Consider the following 21,408-nt stretch of genomic DNA (forward strand, 5'->3'; position numbering starts at 1 on the left):
CACTGGGCCTGTCCCACATAGGTCTCGTAGCCTAATGGGAGGGAGGACAGGTATTTAATCCTCATTTTACAGATCAATGAAACCAGAGAAGTCATGTGACTTGCCCTAGGTCACACAGTAGACCTGGCTGGTAGATCTCAACTACTCCACTGTCACCACCCATTCCAAAGCCCTGAAAAGTGAGGTTCCTTTTTTTAATGGTATTTATTAAGCCCTTACTATGTATCTGGCATTGTTATGAGTGGTGACATGGATAGAAGTTGGTTTAAGTCGGACACAGTCCTACTGAAAGCTCACTTCAGTGGAAAGAGCCTGGGCTTTGGAGTCAGAGGTCATGGGTTCGAATCCCGGATCTGCCACTTGTCAACTGTGTGACTGTGGGCAAGTCACTTCACTTCTCTGTGCCTCAGTTACCTCATCTGTAAAATGGGGATAAAGACTGTGAGCCCCAAGTGGGACAACCTGATTCCCCTGTGTCTACCCCAGTGCTTAGAACAGTGCTCTGCACATAGCAAGCGCTTAACAAATACCAACATTATTATTATTACTACTTACTCCAGGAGGCCTTCCCAGACTGAGTCCCCCTTTTACTCTGCCCCTCCTCCCCTCCCCATCGCCCCGACTCCCTCCCTCTGCTCTACCCCACTCCTGCCCCATGGCGCTTGTGTATATAAGTATGTATTTATTATTTTATTAATGATGTGTTTATATCTATAAATTTATATTGATGCTATTGATGCCTGTCTACTTGTTTTGTTGTCTGTCTCCCCCCTTCTAGACTGCAAGCCTGTAGTTGGGTAGGGATTGTCTCTGATGCTGAATTGTAGTTTCCAAGCGCTTAGTACGGTGCTCTACACACAGTAAGCACGTAGTAAATGCGATTGAATGAATGAATGAGGGTGAACACCCCTTTCCTTTTCCCTGTGCTGAGACCTAGTGGAGAGTGGCTCTTGGCAGCTTCTTCAGCTCTTTGTCCCCTCTTGCTACTTTCTCCTTCCTGCTTTTCCCCTTCAGTGCCACCAAGCTAGTGGTGGGTTGGAAACCCAGACGGCTTAGCCTCACCCTCCCAGAGGGCAGGAGGCAGCTGAGCCTGGGAATCTCAAAGAAAATCAGTTCAGTGGCATTTCTTCCTCAGCACTCAGTGCTGGGGCTGACACCACATGTGAGCAGGGAGCCTCAGAGCACCGGCTTGGTGGCTGGGGCACCCAAATTTTCCCACCAGCTGTGCCCCGGATCTCACTGTCTGATCGTCCCCTCCTAGCACCCCAGGCCCCCACACTTCAACCAGCTCCCCTAGCGACTTTAGTGTCGACCAGGAAATGAACAGGCTACAAACACTTGCCATTCCCACACGGTCCAAGCAAGGATTTGTTGTTGATATTTTTAATAATTATTATTTCTTTTTATTGCTATTGCAGTCATCATTTGCTGAGTGACAGTGAACTGTAATAATAATTCAGTGCTTCCTATGTACTAAGAGCACAGATATTTGCAAGCTAATATCAGATACAGCCCCGGCCCGCCAGGGCTCATAAGAGGTAAGGAGAGCAGGTAACTTATACCCCTTTTAAGAGAAGGAAACTGAGTCACAGAGAGTTTAAGCAACTTGCCCAAGGTCAAACAGCAGGAGGGTGGCAGAGCTGGGATTAGAAACTGAGAACTCTGACCCCCAAGCCTTTGCGCTTTCCTCTAGCCCACCCTTGCCAGAAGCACTCTGAAACAGTAGAGAGTATTTGCAAGGGAAAACCATTTAACTAAGAATATATCTGTGGGGTGAAGGGTCTACCAAGGTGTGTCCTGTAATTCCTGAATGTAGTCAGTGGCCATTCTGCCCCTCCGTCTGTCTCCTGGGCTCAGCTGATGAAGGGTGGGGCATTTCCTGCCAGGGCCAGGTCTGACAAATATTTTCTCTCCCGGGCTGTTTGTTAACACCTCCATGCTTCACCCCACTGAGGCCAGGAAGCCAGACTGTTGGTTTTACTTCCTGTTACTATCCAGTCTCACTTTCAGGTTCCTGCACCTTATACCACTAGCTTGGAACATTTGGTTTCCCAAATTGTGGGCTAGTAATTTAAGGAAAAAAATGCAGAAAGAAAAACCACAAACACCTACACACCCATCCAACTTGTGGTTCCCTATATTTTAGCTCATGTTAGTCAGGAAAAGCGAGGTTGACCGATGTGAATATCTACAACTAGAAGACTCAAGGTTCCACACCTACTCCTTCGAACAATGATTCAGGAACTGGATAATTTTGACTATCGCCCCTCTTCTCACTTCACTTTACTCAGGGAACGCAGCCTTGGAGTGTCTCAGGCTCAAGCCACTGACAGTTTTCCAGCCCTGTGGTTCGGTAGTCAATTTCTCTGGTCTTTTCCATGCCATCACAGGATGGCCCCCTCTTGGCTGCAAGAAATCTGTGGAGGCAGGTGGCTTGGGCTCATGGATCAGATTTTCCATTTTTATTAAAAGTTTGTTTATAGCCTGATTTCTTTGAGGCCCACACTAATTTCTTTCAGTTACTGACATGCTCTTTGGCAGGACTGATGTTCACTCTCCCCATGTTATGTTGGTTTGGATTTTGCTGGTCTGTTGTTTAAATCAGTTTTTCGGGTCCTGAATGCCAACATATTTGTGTGTGCTTTTTACCCTTTTCTTGTGGATTTGATGGTCTTTGCAGACTTGCCATTAGCTCTCTCCAGACACAGAATTAGCCTGCTCTCACTCCCAGGACTCTGAGAATTCTCCAGGTTGATTCCCGTCCTAAAGTTTCTTCTGCCCTCCAGAGCATGCCTGCACAGGGCCCCTGGGGTAGGGAATTTGAAAGGACCCTAAGCAGGCGAGGGTTCATCTGCCCAAGGTGCCTGAACTCAGCCTGCTGGAATTTCTCTGAGCTGAAGAGGCACCAGAACCTGGACCCTAGCCCTCTTCCCTGCCCCACTACCACCAAACTCACTTTGAGTCCTTGCTGCTGCCCCGAAGAAGGGAACTGAACTGCTTTCACAAGAGTCACTTTGCCCTCAGAGCCTTCAAAGTAATTAATTACAGCTCTATGTTAATTCCCCATGGTGATTAACCACTCAGTAATTAGAGGCAGAGAGCAGCTTTGGGGAAAACTGTCTGGATTTCCCAATCCTTCATGGGCCTGAATTCCAGCATTTGAGCAGTGTGCCCTTCTGCATATTTCTTCTGGGTTTTTTTCTCACCAGCGACCCCGGGGTAGGGTTAGGTATATTTGTGTCCTCAGGTATATTACTGAGGAGGAAACTGAGGGCTTGAGAAGGGAAGTGACTTGTCCAGGGTCACCTCGTGAAACCAGAGTGGAGCTGCTGGCATGATCTGAACCCCAACCCTCTGGCATGGGAGTCTTCTGAGGAGCTAGGGGGCCTCCTAGTGGCCACTTCTGCTAAAAGGCAAAACCAATGTGTGCCCGGGACTTGGGCCAACCCAAACTGCCCATTGCAGCCTGCCCAAACTTCTGGGCAAAAACCTTGGCAGCTCACACTTCCTCCCGGCTTTGTGACAGGGTGGCCACTTGGGGATGTCAGACAAACCCTCTGATGGAAGCAACAGCTATGTTATGTTGCAAACGTTAGTTATGTAACATTGACAGCCTAAAGGTACTCAGAAAAGTTGCTTGCAGAAATCTGCAAAACCTGGACCAGGTCACCCAAGCGACCGCTGACTTGCTCCAGAGCCGCTGTGTTTCCTGCCCGGGGCCCAGAAACAGCAGTGCCGCTTCTGAGCTTCAGGATTAAGTGACAGAGGTGGAGAGGGACTGGGTGTTTAACATTAAAATACTAGAAATGAAGATATCCGGTGCCATATCCATCTCAATTGGAGGGCAGGCCAATTGAAACCAGACTGTCTGGGACAAAACTGGATGAATGGCTACCTTCTTGAGAAGCAGCATGGAGTAGTGAATTGAGCATAGGCCTGGGTTCTAATTCCAGCTCCACCACTTGTCTGCTGTTTAACCTTGTGCAAGTCACTTCACATTGTTGAGCCTCAATTACCTCATCTGTAAATTGGGGATTGAGATGGTGAGCCCCAAGTGGGTTAGGAACTGTCCATCCCGATTTGCTCTATCTACCACAGCCCTTAATACAATACCTGACAAGTAGTAAGCGCTCAACAAGTACCACAATTTTTTATTATTATGATTACTGAAGTTGAGCCTAAACTGACAAGAATGAAACTTACTTTTGGCGGGGCCGGGGAGATTAACACACGTAGCATACTTTGATTAGGTTGAAGTGAGAAGAAATTCAATGGGATCAAGATGGAGGCTGTCAGGAAGAGACCAAAGGGAAAGAGGAATTGGGAATGGGGAAGAAATAGTGGGAGAAGATGATGTTCCTCCTTTGCTGCCTGACAGAACTGCTGGGGCCACAAACATGCTGGAGGACAACTCCAGGTGTCTCTGCTGCTGCCCATGGCACCTGGCAGGGGTATCCAGACTCCAGCAGCCGCCACAGACCTCTCCACTAATCCACTATTTGTCCTTCTTGGGTGGGCAGCAGTTTCTGGTGTGGCTGGATGACATGTTTCTGGCTGAACCGAAAACTCCCAACAGCAACCTGAAAAGACCAGTTTAGCTAGGACAACGGACAATGCAGCCGCAGCTGAAGTGTTCTTTCTTGCCAATCTGTAAACGCAGGACCTTAAGGATCTAGTTTTAGGCCTCTTGAGTTGGGGCTAGAACCTCCCAAAAGCATAGCCCCTCCCACCCGTTTTGGACCTTGGGCTGCTTTTGGCCTACAGTGGCCAATGGCTCCCTTCAAGATTCCTAAAGCTATCTGTTTTGCTCTGGCAACTATAAAGCCATGGAGAACATTACCAGCCAGTATGAAGATTGCCAAATGGAGCTATCCTGGCCCAGATTATTTGGTGGTAAAGGGAAGAATTAAAAAGTTTGCTTCGCTCTTATATTCCACATGTTCTGAGACATCTTTAGCGTATTCATGAATATTTAATTTTACAACTAATTTTTCTGATTGTTAATATTTTTATGTCTTCCCCCAAAGAGTGTAAACTCTCTGTGGACAGGGAACATGTCTTTTGCTTCTGGTATATTTCCCCAACACTTAGTACAGTGCACTGCACCCAATGATTACATTACTAACCAATTAATTGCTCACTTTAGCTAACTAGAAAAGAGCTAAGCAAAGGATTCTGGGGCCATGGCTCTAGCAGGTAAGCCTTGGGGCAAGCATCTGAAGCCTTCCCATCCTGCCCAGCACCTTCTCTTGTTGGTTAAGGTGGGGGGATATAATCTCCCACCACCCTGGCTGAAACAAGGAACCACTCAATGGTCCCTAACACAGGGAACGAAAGGTTTCCCCTTAGCTTCTGGGGCAACTCCCAATCCCCCTATGGTGATGTATCTCTTCTCCCCACCCCCCCGCTACATTTCTACAGAAACGCCCTGGGCATATTACTTTCTACAGATACGCTTGGGCATATCACTTCCCTCCTCAAAAACCTCCAATGGTTGCCTATCAACCTTCGCATGAAACAAAAACTCTTCACTCTTGGCTTCAAAGCTCCCCACCCCTTGGCCCCCTCCAACCTCACCTCCCTTCTCTCCTTCTACAGCCCACCCCATATACTCCGCTCCTCTGCCACTAGCCTCCTCACCATGCCTTGTTCTCGCCTGTCCGGCTGTCAACCCCTGGCCCACGTCCTACCACCGACCTGGAATGCCTTCCCTCCTCACATCTGCCAAACTAACTCTTCCCCTCTTCTAAGCCCTACTGAAAGCTCACCTCCTCCAGGAGGCCTTCCCAGACTGAGCCCGCCCTTTCCCTCTGCCCCTTGTCCCCCCTCCCCCCATTGCCCCTACTTCTTCCCTCTGCTCTTCCCCCTTTTCCTCCTCACAGCACTTGTGCATATTTATTTATTAGAGACGCAGCATGGCTCAGTGGAAAGAATGTGGTCTTAGGAATCAGAGGTAATGGGTTCTAATCCCGGGTCTACCACCTCTCAGCTGTGTGACTTTAGGCAAGTCACTTAATTTCTTGGTGCCTCAGTTACTTCATCTGTAAAATGGGGATTAAGACTGTGAGCCTCATGTGGGACAACCTGATTACCATGTATTTATCCCAGCACTTAGAACAGTGCTTGGCACATAGTAAGTGCTTAACAAATACCAACATTATTACTCTATTTTGTTAATGATGTGTATATATCTATGATTCTGTTGATGGTATTGATGCCTGACTACTTGTTTTGTTGTCTATCTCCCCCTTTTAGACTGTGAGCCCATTGTTCTTTTGCCGAATTGTACATTCCAAGCGCTTAGTAAAGTGCTCTGCACACAGTAAGCGCTCAGTAAATACGACTGAATGATGAATGAATTACCCTACCTCTGGAGACTTCCAGGAGAGCTCAGCTCACAGTAATTCCTGCTCTTTTATGTCTTTCAGCTCAGCCAGTCCACCTCGGCCTCGGCAATGAATGGCCCTGCTCTTCAGCCTGCACCCTCCTCCCCGCACCCAAGGGGCTGGAGCGAGTTCTGCGAGCTGCACGCGGTGGCCACCGCCAAGGAGCTGGCCAAGCAGTACTGGCTGTTTGCCAGCGAGCACCCCCACCATGACCTGCTGGGGGCTGAGCACTTCTCCCTGCAGTTCACCGACCTGTTCCAGCAGTACTTCCGGCACGAGGTGAGGGAGGGCTGGCCCATGCACCAGCTCCGGATCCTGCCCCTCAACTCCAGGGTGCGGGACTACCGGGAAACAGGCAGACGGCACGCGGATGGCTCCTCGGGGCCGCCGAAGGCCGAAATTGGGCTGCCTGGGCCCACGGATCCCGGTGACAGGGCCCCCGAGCCTCCCCAGGCCTTGCCCAAGGCCCGGAGCTCTGAGGAGTTGGCAGCTGGGGCCTCCCCTCTAGCCTCTCCTCTGGCCTCCCCCCGCACAATCGCCCAGTACTCCTTCCATCACCTGCGCCGCAGCCTCCGCAGCATCTTCCGGCGGCGCTCCTCTGAGGCCCTGCCGGCCGGGGACGGCCCGGGTGATGGAGAAGCAGGAGAGCCCCCTACCAAGCAGGGCCTGCCCAAGAAGATCCTGCCTTGGAGCCTTTCCCGGGAGCAGCCCCCCGAGGTGCTAAAAGAGGGCGTGCTCAAATACGGCCTGGTGGACGAGGCCACCATGGACAGCGGGACGCTGTGGCAGCGGGGACGGCTGGTGCTGCGGAAAGCGGGGCACCCTGGGGGTGACGAAGACCACATCCTGGAGCTCTTTGATCCTCCCAAGGTGAGAGACCAGGTCCCCCCATTTTCCCAGCCTGCCGTAGGGCTGCCGACCTTGGGTCTGGGGACTCTGGGGGACCCTACTGAAGGGGGTGCCTGAGCTAGGGAGTCAAACTGCAGGAGCCAGTGGGATGAAGAGAAGCAGTGTGGCTCAGTGGAAAGAGCCCGGGCTTTGAAGTCAGAGATCGTGGGTTCGAATCCCAGCTCTGCCACTTGGCAGCTATGTGACTGTGGGCGTCACTTACCTTCTCTGTGCCTCAGTTACATCATCTGTAAAATGGGAATGAAGACTGTGAGCTTCATGCAGTACAACCTGCTGACCCTGTATCTCCCCCAGCGCTTAGAACAGTGCTCTGCACATAGTAAGCGCTTAACAAATACCAACATTATTAAGAACCACCCCGCTGGGATCACCCAGACATTTCCAGAGCTCCGGGGCCTGGTTTGGGTGCTGAGATTACTTCCCGGCTTGGGGCCTAATCCTGTGCCCCAAGCAGATTCGCATTACTCTATGTCCTGACCTGGCCTGGGTTGTCTTCTGACTTCACAACCAGTGGGGATTTTTCCCTGTAAGTTCTCTTTCCCTCACTTTGGAGGGGCCCTTAGTAGAAAAGTAGAGCACAGCAGCTTGAGGGAGGGGTCTCTGAGGGCGAGCTGGTGGAGGGGGGCAGAAGGAGACCCATTCCATCCCAATCCCGGCAGAGCTCTTCAAGGTTTGCGGCAGATCTCCCAGAACAGAGGGCTTTCTGAAAAACTAGAAGGGGAAGATGGAAAGGCGAGGACAGTACCACTTAAGGACGGTGTCAGAAAAAGACTGGTGATTCTGTGATTTCCATTACCTTTCAGGCTGAGAGCAGTTCCTCTCTGCAGCCTTTTCACTGTGCCATTTGGTTCCCAAACTGGCTTCTGTACTTCCAGGAAGCTGAACTCAAGTGTGTCAGTTCTGGGGCCTCCGCCAGCTCTGCCTGATCACTGCCATCACACTGGGGCAAAGACGGAGGAGATGCTGGCTTGAGATGTGACTTAAAACTGGAACTGGCGAGCTCTAGGCTATCCAGAACCCACTATTACTACTACTGAGTTTCAGAGTAGGCTCTGATCCAAATTCTTTCCATCTGCTCTGGAGGCATTAATTTGGGCTTCAGTTTACACCTCTGGAAAGTGGGTCAGCTCTTTTTTTTTTTAAGGAGGTGTTTAGCGTGAGGAGTGATTGGGATTTTTAAAGGGGGAAGATATGGATAATTAAATGTTGTCGGGTTGAAGATGATGATTGAGGGTCTCATTATCACTACATTTCATTAGGGGAGACTGCTTGCCCATCATGAAACATGGGGCCCTTTCTGAAGGAGAGGAGAGGCATATCTGGTGCTGCTTTCTGGCCCCTTTTGTCAGTATGAGATTCACTTAGTTCTCACTGCCCGATGGGCAAAATTGCCCCTTGGAAACCCCGTTTCCACCCCACAGGGGCTCACCCAAGGGAATCACATCCTGAAACCTGACAGCTGTGACAGACCTGCCCAAGAGGATGTGGTAGTACCAGCTCTGTTTTCGCTTTTCTTTTCACCACTCCCTGGCATGTTGATGGGAAGGAATTTCCCACGAAGTATTCATTCAGTGACCTCAAATAGAAGTTTTCAGAATCCTCCAGAGACCTGTCCACCGCCGGCGGCGCTTTGGTCAGAAACCTTCACCACTGTTGGCATATCTTCTATTTCTGGCTGTTTCACCCTTCCATTGAAGTGAGGAGTGGAAAATAGCTAGCAAACAGAGGCAGCAGAGACCTCAGTGGAAACAGCAGCAGCTACCTTGCCGGGGGCTGGTGTCGTGGCCTGACACTGGCACTCCGTTAAGCCCCTTCTGCCGTAATTGGGTTAGGTATTTGAAATGCTCACGTGTACTTGGCCCTGTGCTTTCTGACTCGTTGCACCCACTGGCTGCAGCGAGGATACAGCCAGCAGGTCTGAGAGAGTGTGAGTGGCGCTGCTCAAATACTAACATTCTGATAGTTTCCTTCATGGAGGCACCAGGTCCTGACTGGACCGAGCCTCGTCCATCATTTTGCAACAGAAGGTTATGTTGTTGTTAGTCCTATTTCCTGAGGGCTTACTGTGTACAAGGCAGTGTACTGGGAGTTAAGCAGAGTCCAACTGAGTCAGCAAGGCAGGGCCTCGAGTTTGGGGATATCACAACCTTTGACCAATTCGGGTGGAGGTGTGGCAAGCCTTGGAATTCCACCTTGATTCATGTCTTCAGGCCAAGCCTCCCAATCCACCTCAGAGACACCACCACGATAAACAAACGTGCATTTGTGTGCCCATGGCAGATCTGGGATATCTAGGTCTCTCAGAGGATTCTGGGCGCTGGTGGGGGAGGGTGGCACTATGACTTGAGGGAACAGTTCTTAAAGGACATGATGATGGGATCCGTCATTAGAGTTCTTGTGGTCCAAACTGGCCAAAGCAGCAGGGAATTAGCTTTGCTTGTCAGCTGTCAAAAATCTATCAGCCCACAGGCCTTTGCATCAGCGTCATAGGGCTGGTAACTTTGACTGTGGTCATCAGAGGCCTGGAGAAGGTCAATGCTAGCCCAAGTGTTTTCACCTTTTGTACCTGTTTGCTGCCTGATTTCCTTCGAGACACCAAGGAAGGATTTGGGTAAGGTGACTTGTGAGCTCTGGGGAAAAAAATGGAATTGGTGAGGCAGCATAGGGGGTCATTCAGAAAGGACCAGGAAGTTTTCCCCTTTCAAGCAGACAGAGCAGAAAAAGCAGAAACCTGCTGACCCAGTCTCATCCAGCGACCAGCCCAACCCATCCCAGCCTGTGTCTGCCACCGGGGTCCCGGAGAGTGAAGATTTCACAATTTGCCCTGAGCAGAGGTCTCAGGCTTCACTCTTAGTCATCCACATTAAATCATAGAGGAACACACTGCCTGCATGAGGATGTGGTCGTACACTCGAAGATCAGATCTGGTGGCAAAAGCCCCAGGCTTTCTTCGAATGGGGGCAGGGGGAGAGGAGGGCGGAAGGGCAGCGGCTCACCACCCCCATCTCCTCCTCGGTCTCTACAGGATGAATTGGCCATGGGAGTCTGGTCGTTGGCCCTTTCTTGGTAATTTGGTGGTAGCCTCTGGCTTTGTGCATAAATGTTCACGAGTCGGGTGGGGGAAGGGGTGAAGCGAATAGACTGGGACTAGTCTCTTTCCCTTGAGATTCTTCACACTAGGGAGACAGTTTAGGCTATGGCAGGTGCAGTCCTCTAGGAAACAGAGGCATGGCCATGATGGACCCTGGTGTTTCCAAGCTTCTCTATTAGCACTGAAAACTGCCCCTTCCTTTTTCCAGGAACTTTACCTCTCCAAGGAACTCTAAGCATTTAGCCAGTGCAGATGATCCGGGTGTTGCTGAAATGCAGCTCTCTTTGTTGTGAGGCAGAGAGTCTGTGGAGTAGCCACACAAGAGGGGAAGTCACTGTAGTCAAGGAACCTGATGCAGTTTTCCATTGGGATTACTCTGGTCGGAGATCAAGCCAGGAAGCGCCAGGAGACCTTTCAGCCCCCGTCCTTTGTTCGGTGATTTGGAGCTTCCGCTCGATTGCAGAGTCTGCCTCTGAGCTTGGCAAGATCTGCACACAGCAAACACTCAAATACGATTGACTGATTGCTTCTAGTGAGAAACATTTCTTCTCTTTGCTTTTGTCCAAGTCAGGGTCTGGAAAGGCCTGTGCTCACTGATTATGGGGCAGTGCCTGTTTTCCTAAACTCAGCACCAGCTAGTAAGGCTGAGGTAGAACTAGGGGAATGAGCTCTGAGGTGTTCTAGTCTTTCAAGGGGTTGGAAGTGAATTCCACATTCTCAAGGAAGTTGGGTGACATCCTATAATGGCTTCCCTTTCTCACAGCCACCTATGCAAAAATTAACTCTGCCCGGGGAGAAGGTGGAGCAAGCAAAGTGCTTTTGGGGCCCAGGAGTGCGTCACTGGCCTAGTGTGGTCTCAGTCCTGAGGGTTCTGAGCCAGGAACCCTGGCATTTCCCAGCTGCACCTAGGATGGGCTTCGGACCCTCTGTGCTGAACCGGATTTTACTCAAAGCTTTGCAAAGAAGAGCTGAAGAGGGAACATGCAAGCCTAATTTTGGATCTAGGGTGAAACCAAGCTCCACAATTAGGGCGTCACCCAAGCAGGGGCTAATGCAGGCTCTGCCCCTTACAGCGTTGGAAGAGGAGGATAAAATCACACGTTAAAATTGGTTGTCTGGGCTCCCCCTGGGCTGCTTGTGGATCACTAGGCACTGAGTGAGGTTGGGTGGCTCTGGCTGGGGCACATCCATCCACCCATTTTTCCTTCCTTTCTGCCTCCCTCTGCTTCTCTGCTTGCCTCTCTCTTCCTTGAGAACTATATGAGCTGTGTGTGGGAAAGAGGAAGCTGCCCTTCAGCTGGAAAGAAAGGGGACGCCCTGGAGAGGCCTCCAATTCATTTCCGTTTAGAACCAGAGCGGAGCCAAGGGGAAGGAGGAGAAGGGCCTGAATGGGATGGGAATGAAACCTGGGACTGAGGGGGTGGTGCAAGGGGCCTTGGGGGAGCAGAAGCTGAAAGGGGTCCCTGTCTTCCAGCGAGGGGCTCCTTTGGGTAACAGCCTCACTAGGGGACAGAGGGGAGAGGGGATGGGAGAGGGAAGCAGAAAGTGAAACTGGTGATAAACAAGAAGTGAAAGTGACCAGTTTGGTTTCACTGTACTCAGCTGAGTGAGATGTAGAAAACAAAGGAAGCATTTGCAGAGGTTGAGAGGGGAGGGCGAGGGAGAGGCTTCAGCATATATGATGGGAAGTGTGGGATGGGGGAACACTCCCTCACTGGACCCTCTCTTCATCTTTAATAGGTTTGGGATTTGATGACCTGCCTAATTAAAGATAATACCACACGTGGTCCACCTATTTAGGGGACCGATGGGCTGGGTTAGTTGACGGATCCTGGCAGCACCGTTTCCTATAGTTTAATTCATCAAGTGCTCAATCTGATCGTTTGTTTGTCCTTCCAGTCTTTCACTTGTATTTATTGAGCAGCTGCTGTCTGTCGAGCACAGTCGTGGGTTCTTAGGTACAAGAAACAGGGAGGCCGCATTTGTATTGATGGAGTGAGAGCAGAAGGAAAAACTCAACCCATACTGAGAAAAGTATGGACAAAATGACTAAATAAACGCATCATTGTCTAGGAATAAATCGATATTCACCTAAGTGTTAAAGGCAGTTATTAGGATAACAGGTCCAGGGGAGGTGGTCCTTAGAGGGGCAGGTACCTCTCTAGAGGAGGTGGGCTTTCAGGAGGGCTTGTTTGATGCAGAACAGAGACATGTCTAATTTACTTCTGGGTGCTTTCTCTTGGAATAAATCAAATACTTCACACAATACTTTGCACAATGCTTTGTACACCTCACTGCTTTCCTACTACAACCTAGCCTGTAATAATAATAATAATAATGTTGGTATTTGTTAAACACTTACTATGTGTCAAGCACTGTTCTAAGCGCTGGGGTAGACACGGGAATCAGGTTGTCCCACGTAGGGCTCACAGTCTTAATCCCCATTTTACAGATGAGGTAACTGTGGCACCGAGAAGTGAAGTGACTTGCCCAAAGTCATACAGCTGACAAGTGGCAGAGCCGGGATTCGAACCCATGACCTCTGACTCCCAAGCCCGTGCTCTTTCCATTGAGCCATGCTGCTTCTGTACTATTCACTCCTCTAATGCCAACTACTCATAGTACCTTGGTCTCATCTATCTTGTCACCCTTGGTCTCATCTATCTTGTCACCGACCTCTCGCCCACATCCTGCCTCTGGCCTGGAACGCCAGCCCTCTTCGAATCAATTACTCTCCCCAACTTCAAAGCCTGTTTGAAGGTCTCCTCCAAGAGGCCTTCCCTGACTAAGCCCTCATTTCCTCTTTTCCCACTCTCTTCCATGTTGTGTTGCCCTAATTTGCTCCCTTTATTCACCCCTGCCTCAGCCCCACAGCACTTATGTATATATCTGTAATTTATATTAATGTCTGTCTCCCCCTATAGACTGTGAGCTTGCTGTGGGCAGGGAATATGTTTGCCAACTCTGTTGTATCCTACTCTCCTAAGAACTTAGTACAGTGTTCTACACATAGGCAGCGCTCAATAAATATGATTGAAATATGATTGATGACAATGTGGAGAAGAGGAGGACCCTCAGTAAGTAACTGATGAACTGATCTTCCTATTTAGTGCTGCCTTCTGCTACTCAAGCTCCCGTGCAGGGTTGGAGGTCTGCCCAGGGCTGAGGCTGCCAAGTTCAGACTTTTCATTCATGCATTCAATCATAATTATTGAACGCTTACTGTGTGCAGAGCACTGTACTAAGTACTTGGGAGAATACAATATAACAGTAAACAGACACATTTCTTGTCCACAATGAGTTTACAGTCTAGAGGGAGAGAAAGTGGAAGTGGAGAATGCATACTCAACTGGCCCTGGGCCAGAATGAGAAGTGGGTTTCTCGCTTTTAGTTCTCTTCTCCACCCCCAGTATCACTTGGATGAAACATTGTTGAAGTGGTTGAGAAGCAGGGAGTTGAGAAGCCTCAAAAGAAACCTGAAATAGGAAGCTGTGTGGCCTTGTGGAAAGAACATGGACCTGGGTGTCAGCAGACCTGAGTTTTAATCCTGGCTCTGTCAGCTACCTGCTATGTCACTTTGGGCAAGTCACTTAACTTTTCCAAAATTCTATTTTCTTATCTGTAAAAATGGAGATTATTATTATCTCACCCTTTTCTCCCTCTGGCAATAGGGCAAATGGGTTGAAATGTTTTGTATGACCTTCTGAGACATCAGGTACACCCGCACACCCTGAACATCTGTAAATCGCTGTACTACCACTCTCCTTAGGAAGGGCAGGGAGCAGGCTCCAGCAAAGGTCAAAATGACACTTCCCAATTATGAGTATCCTCCAGTTTCCAATTTAAAGGATTCCAGGGTTGAGCTCAGAATCCAGCTGGACAATCAGAGCTTTTGCTTGGCCCAACCCGAGAGGCAGGCAAATTCAAGGAGGCTGAGGTAAATTGACCTGGGAAGCTTGGCACCCTGGGTCCATTAGCATCATAATCTGGTCCTAGTTCTGGGGAGAGCACTTTAGGCCTCTTTCTAATGCCAGAAACCCTCCCAAAACAATAGATTCTTTTTCCCCACCCCAGCCAAAAGCCCATTTCCCAATCTTCTTTCCGATTCTCTAAATAAAAGAATAGACAAAGATGAGAGAGTGTGGATGGTAGTCAGGCAACCTGGTTTAGACCCAACTTGCTCACTGTTTTGTGTACATACAATGGGGGGCGGCCATGGATGACACTAAAGAATCCCAGACACCGGTTTACAGATCTTGGAACATAGCTTTCATTCTGTAACCCAATATAAAGGCATCAGGCATGACACGCACCATGAAAACACACATGCAGAAGTGCCTTGAGGAAATAAGTTCCCAGAACCTATACAGATTTTGAGCATGTCCTTGAGAAGGGGGGGAATTCCTGAACCCCTCCAGAACTGTTGTGATCCTCTCCCAGCAAATATGGGTGCTCTTTCCAAGTTATAGAATTCAGTGACAGGAGTGAGGCTGGACACTTAATCTAAAATTACCAAACGAGAAGGTACCCAGTGCCAGATCAGATGAATAATGATCCCAGTTGACTCTCCTAACCTCTCTGGACCTTAGTATGTCCATCTGTAAAATGGGGATACTTGTGTGACTGGCATGATGATGAACTCACCATTTGTGAGTGTTCCTTAGGTTAAATTTGAGGTGGTATTACCTTGGTGTTTTTACTCGGATCCTGTGAAATCCACCCCACTTAACCCTGTTTCTCTCCATTCTTCCTGTTGGAAAGCTATTTAGAATAGTTATCCCAGCCATGAAAAACAAGTGAATATTTGGCTTTGATATGTTCTTCAAATCTGATGTCTTACAATGGTTGTGTGGGTATGTGATTCTCAAATTCACTTCCAGAATCAGTTCTGCCCTATTTAACCCTTTTTAATGCATACATTTCCATTCCCTTGGTTGTTACTATGGAGAGCCAAGCATTTGTCATCCTGCAGCAAATACTCAGCCTAGGTAACTCGCTCAGTCTGTAGCTTTCCCAGCATCTAAGATCGCCTCCCTTTTAGCCTGTAAAAACAAATATTCAACTTACTGAAAATTACTGGGAGTCAGGTCCTGCTGTAAAAGATGCCAATTTAACTTCTTACTACTTGTTGACCCTTCTGTGGGCAGACTGAGCTGGGTGGTAAAAGTTGTGAGGTTGATTCATTTTTGCCCTTGTTTATGTAACTATCTTGGGCCTCTTGGTGTCAGTGAGGATATTTGTTGGGGATTTTTTTCCCCTTCTTTTTCAGAGCAGCTGAGCCAGTGTCTTAAGTAGCTACATATTGGAAGCAGGGTGGGGAGGGGAGAGCCTGAAGAGGGAGCTAGCTTGCATTCCTGAACCTGTTGAAGGATACAGCTGGGAAGAGTCTTCTCCGTGGGGCCTCTAGGGGAAGAGAAGAAGCAGAGCTTGTACCCCAATGAATCAAACTTCACCCTCCCCAAAAGGAGATTGACCTTGCAGACCTGGGCTTTGGAGGGATGGGGAAGCAACCCAAAGAGGCCCCACCATGTCTAAAGACTGTCTTCTGGTAATGATTGTGCTATGTGTTTGTCACCCAACTAAGCACACGCATGTGCATATGCATACACACACACACACACACACACACACACACTCCTCCTTTCTTTTTCCCTCAATCTAGCACTTTTATACTTACTGCTTCCTTAATGTCCTTCTTGCTAGATTGTAAACTCCTCCAATTTAGGGATCATGTCTACTGATTCTATTCCACTCTCCCAAGCATTAGTTCAGTGCGCTGCACCTCATATGCTCAATAAGTACCAATGATTGATAGCTACAGTTATAGGGGCTGTGTGGATGTCACTTTCAGAATGATTGGGGGTGGGGATGCCTGGTTTCTCCAATGGCCAGGTTGCTGTTGGTTGAACCAACCAGCACAGATGATGGCTGTTTGCAAGCAGCACAGAGAGATGAGAGAATATTTATTTCCACAATGCCCGACTGCTGTGCTCGTCTGAATATGCACCAGGTTTCCGTCAACTTCCTGTTGGAGTTGGCGACACCCCCATCTGAGCCTGAGAAAGGAGTTGGTGTCTTGGGAAAAGAACTCAGGCACAAATCTCATCTCCTTTTCCTCTCTCCTCCTTAGCTGAGTTTCCTTCCTTCAAGCACTAGGTGTTTGCTCCCAGAATTGTATGGATTCCTAGAGATGACGAAGTTATATATAGTCACCGAGAGGAAATGCGCGAAAAGCTTTCTCGGGCGTTGATGCATTGCCAATTCTGAGTTGAGTGAATTTTTTACAGCCAAGTTATAAAACCATGAAATTTGGGATTTGCAGCGGAAACCCAAGACAGACAGTTATTGAGTCCAGATGTCATGACAGGAAGTAAAATGTTGGTATTTGTTAAGCGCTTACTATGTGCCGAGCACTGTTCTAAGCGCTGGGGTAGACATAGGGGAATCAGGTTGTCCCACATGGGGCTCACAGTCTTAATCCCCATTTTACAGATGAGGGAACTGAGGCACAGAGAAGTTAAGTGACTTGCCCACAGTCACACAGCCAACAAGTGGCAGAGCTGGGATTCGAACTCATGAGCCCTGACTCCAAAGCCCGTGCTCTTTCCACTGAGCCACGCTGCTTCTCCAAGGATACTTGCTCTCACCGGTTGGCTAAAGTCATTCAATGAGAGATGCTGCCTCCGCCTCAGGAAGATCCTGGAACTAAGTGAGAGGACTTCCCAGAAGAGCTGTAGTCTGAAATCAAGGCCGGAGGCATGGACAATAGCATGGAGCCTGAGACAGCCTCTCAGGGACTCTCTGGGGCCATCGTGGTTGTTGAATTAATCAATCAATCAATCATATTTATTGAGGGCTTCCTGTGTGCAGAGCATTGTACTAAGCTCTTGGAAGAGTACAATATGATAGAGGTGGTAGACATGATCCCTGACCACAGCAAGTTTACAGTCTAGAGTGGGGAGGCAGATGTTGATATAAATAAATTATGGATATGTACATAAAGCTGTGGGGCTGGGGTGGGGGGGATAAAGGGTGCAAATTCACTCATTCAATCATATTTATTAAGCGCTTACTATGTTCAGAGCACTGTACTAAGCACTTGGAATGTACAATTTGGCAACAGAGAAATCTCTGCCCAATGACAGGCTCATTGTCTAATCCAAGTGCAAGAGTGATGCAGAAGAGAGTGGGGGAAGAGGAAATAAGGGTCTAGTCAGGGAAGGCCTCTTGGAGGAGATGTGCCTTTGATAGGCTTTGACTGGTGAGAGAGTACTTTTCTGTTGGCTATGAAGAGGGAGGGTGTTCCAGGCCAGAGGGAGCATGTGGGCAAGAGATTGGCAGCAAGATAGACAAGATTGAGGTACACTGAGTAGATTGGCATTAAAGGAGTGAAGTGAGTGGGCTGGGTTGTAGTACATGAGCAGCGAAGTGAGGTAGGAGGGGGCAAGGTGATTGAGGGCTTCAAAACTGGCGGTAAGGAGTTCCTGCCTGATGTGGGGGTGGATGTGCTGGTGGTTCTTGAGGAGTGGGGAAACATGGCCTGAACATTTCTGTAGAAAAGATCCAGGCAGGTGAGTGAAGTGTGGACTGGAGTGGTGGAGATGGGAGTCAGGAAGCCCAGCAAGGAAGCTGATACAGTAATCAAGGAGGGAAAGGATAAGTGCTTGGATTAACACCGTAGCAGTTTGGAAGTCGAGGAAAGGGTGGATTTTAGTGATGTCATGAAGGTTGAACTGATAGGATTTAGTGGTATGTGGGTTGAATGAGAAAGATGAGTCAAAGATAATGCCAAGGTTACAGGCACTTGAGACAGGAAGGATGGTGGTGCTGTCTACAGTGATAGGAAAATATGCTTCTTAGCTTTTACTATTCTACTCTCCCTCTCTGCTCTCTGCCTTCTTCCAACCCAACTCTGCACAGAGAAATGGCTTTCAGCTCTGCTGTCCTGACACTGTATCTGGAAGGGCATCCTGCAGAGTTTGGAAGCAAAGGGTAGTAGAATCAGAGCTGGAAAAGATCCCCAAGAGGTCACCTGGTCCAGCCTGTAGGGAAGGAGACTCCAGGCTTTGTCCTGAGAGTGGTGGGGGGGGACTGTTTTAGTGTTCATTCTGTGCAGGGAATCAAGCAGTAGGCCTAGAGCCATTGTACCTCTCAAAGCACGCTAATCCTGTTAATTGTACTCTTCCAAGTACTTAGTACCATGCTCTGCACATAGTAAGGGCTTAATAAATACCTTTGATTGAAAGCAATGTGGCTTAGTGGAAGGAGCCTGGACCCGGATGTCTGCTCTGCCACTTGCCTGCTGTGTGACCTTGGACAAGACATTTAACTTCCCTGTGCATCTGTAAAATGGGGATTAAGGTTGGGAGCCCTGTGTGGGAACTTGATTAGTGTGGGAACTTGATTAAACAACTTGATTAGTTTGTATCTACCCCAGCACCTAGTAGAATGTCTGGCACATAGTAAGTGCTTAACAGACATCAATAAAAAAAAGTCCCATCAACCCAGAGGGCTCTCAATCTGCAGCTCTCTGCCCGCCCTCTGGGGCTGTGCCATCACCTCTCTTCCTGCCAGATGATGGCACCCGATGTGGTTTCCCCCACCCCGTTGTCATAAGGGGGAGTCCTCCTGGCCGTGACCCAGTTCATTGGCACCAACTGCCATTATGAAATGTAGCAGGAGCGGGGCTAATAATGGAAAAAGTTCTGGACTTTGGCTGTGGATTGGTGATAGAGAGGACTGTGCCCAACTGGGAGAGGAGAGCAGCACAAGTCACCCTTCTCATGATGACTTTCCTACCACTAGTCTTACGTGCCTCTGAACCTGACCTATTTTTTTTTCAGTGGCATTTAAGTGCTTACTATGTACCAGACATCGTACAAAATGCTGGGTACAGCCAAGCTAATCAGTTTGAACATAGTCCTTGTCCCACGTGGTGCTTGTAGTCTTAATCCCCATTTGACAGGTGGGGGCAACTGAGTCACAGAAATATGAAATGACTTGCCCAAGGTAACAACGCAGACAAGTGGCAGAGCTGGGATTAGATCCCAAGTCCTTCTGACTTCCAGGCCTGCGCTCTACCCACTAGGCATTGCAGCTTCTTAATATGACCTTATGTGACCTCTTGGTCAATTAGATCACCCCTGGTTTAATAAACTTTTGTTGGACCATTCCAGAGGATCTTGAGGTATTTATTTGTTGGTCTGAGGGCTGTTATAGTGTTTCCTGTATAAGCTGAAAATCTAGGAGCCCCACGAAACCTGAAGTGATCCTCAGGAGTGCAGGAGAATGTCTCTGGCCAAGCCTGATGTCATTTCTGTGGGATAATCATTCAAGTCAGTGGTATTTGTGAGCCCTTGCTCTGTGTAGAAGCCGAACCAGTTCATGTGATTACTTCTGTGGACTTCTGGTCTTCCAGTCATAGCAGATGCATGGTGACTTCCAAGTATGTGTGAATACATCATGCAAGTAGAACTGTGTGACAGTAACACAGCCATCATTCCCCAGGGTCACTGGTTCAAGAAGGCCTGAAACAGAAGGAGGACAGGGAGAGAGACAAAGACTGCCCTGCTCAACCCCAGCCTTACTCCCCTGCCACATAAGAAAGGGAATAGAGAAATGGGCAGGGAGGTGGAAGGTGAGGAGCAGAGGGGCAGGAGACTGCTTGCAAGTGGCCCAGCTGAACTTCAGATTGAAAGAATCCCTTCTGGTAACTAGAGGCCCTCTCGCACCTTGGGCATGGGCCCCTGGGGAGGTCCTTGGTTTAACTGGGGAGTGCCAACTCCTCTAAGACCCCAGTCTCTCAGGGTGTCATCCTTTTTGTGAAGGAACAGCCTTTCCAGAGTGCAGAGAAGCCTGCTTTTGGATCCGCTAGACCAGGCCTGGGACCCAGGCATCAGTAGGTCTCCTGTTCCCATGACAACTATCACCATGGATTCAGGTGGCATGCAGGCACTACTGGGAAAAGCAGACCTTCAGGGGTTGTTTGGCTTTTTGGAGGAGGAGCAAGAATGATATTGATGTGGAGAAATCTTACTGGGGGTCCAGTGTCAGAGTTCCTAGAAACCAGGCCGAGTCTCTCTTCCCCCAATTCATTAGTTTGCTGATTTGGTAACAATAGAGAGCTGTCCTTCAGCTCACTCTGGTCATGTGCATTAGGGGCCCACAGTAAGGCTTAATGGGTAATGAGAAGAGCTTAGGTCTGGGAATCAAAAGCCCTGGGTTCTAGTTCCAGCTACTGGCCTCCTGTCTCTTAGTTATTTACTTGTGTGTTTCCTTATCTGTAAAATGGGAATGAAACCCACCTAGGGATATTCTGAGGGAAAAAAATGAAGAATGGTGAACATGCTTTGGGAATAAAAGTGCTATAAACGATTGTATTAAAAGGCTTTATCCTTGCCTTTTTATTCTCTTGGGAGTTTATGGTCCACTCTGAGGAATGGTTTAGGGTATTCTGGCAGGTCTCCTTCCTTTCAGTCCCCACGACTGGCCCCTGTATCCCAGCAGGGTAATCTAAGACCTCTCCTGGGAAACCTAAGCTTCCCAAATCCCCCCTTCCCCCAGTGCCCCTCAACCCTGGCCCAGGAGAAGAGTCTTGCTGTGGCTGACCACAGGGCCCAGAGGATGTGCAGGCTGGAAATCCCCCAGTCGCTTCTCTTTGTGAATGGAAAAAAAAAGATGCTTTCTACTTCTCAATGGATAGGACAGCTTCCTGCTGTTCTACCACTGGCTGTAGAAGTTCTCACTTTTCTCCTGTCTCTCTATCCTCTCTCTCTCTTCACCCCCACATCCAACCCCAATCCTAAATCTCCAGCCCAGTGAAGCACTCCCCACTCCTTTCTCCTGCTATTCCACCTGAGGTCCAGAAGAAAGGAATCAGCCAAGAAGAATCCTGTGGGCAATGGGGTCCTGCCTATCCAGAGATTCTTGGGATTGGGCAGCATTACTGAGCTCCCTTTCTGCAAGAAGACCTGGGTGAGGCTGAGCATTGAGGATCCTTACAGAATACATAAGGCATTTAGT

General features: G+C 48.9%; 1 protein-coding gene across 2 annotated transcripts in view; it reads left to right on the plus strand.

The window, feature by feature from the left end:
• The window catches only part of SH2B3 (SH2B adaptor protein 3), a 92,337-nt gene that overhangs the window by 14,797 nt on the left and 56,132 nt on the right, over positions 1-21,408 (plus strand). For both annotated transcript variants that reach the window (XM_029057566.1, XM_029057567.2), the window contains exon 2: positions 6,429-7,256. In XM_029057566.1, the coding sequence (XP_028913399.1) occupies positions 6,456-7,256 (801 nt within the window). In that variant the 5' untranslated portion in view covers positions 6,429-6,455. The remainder of the gene's footprint in view (positions 1-6,428; positions 7,257-21,408) is intronic.

This window comes from Ornithorhynchus anatinus, chromosome 2 (assembly GCF_004115215.2).
Source record: "Ornithorhynchus anatinus isolate Pmale09 chromosome 2, mOrnAna1.pri.v4, whole genome shotgun sequence".
NCBI classification, from domain to species: Eukaryota; Metazoa; Chordata; class Mammalia; order Monotremata; family Ornithorhynchidae; genus Ornithorhynchus; species Ornithorhynchus anatinus.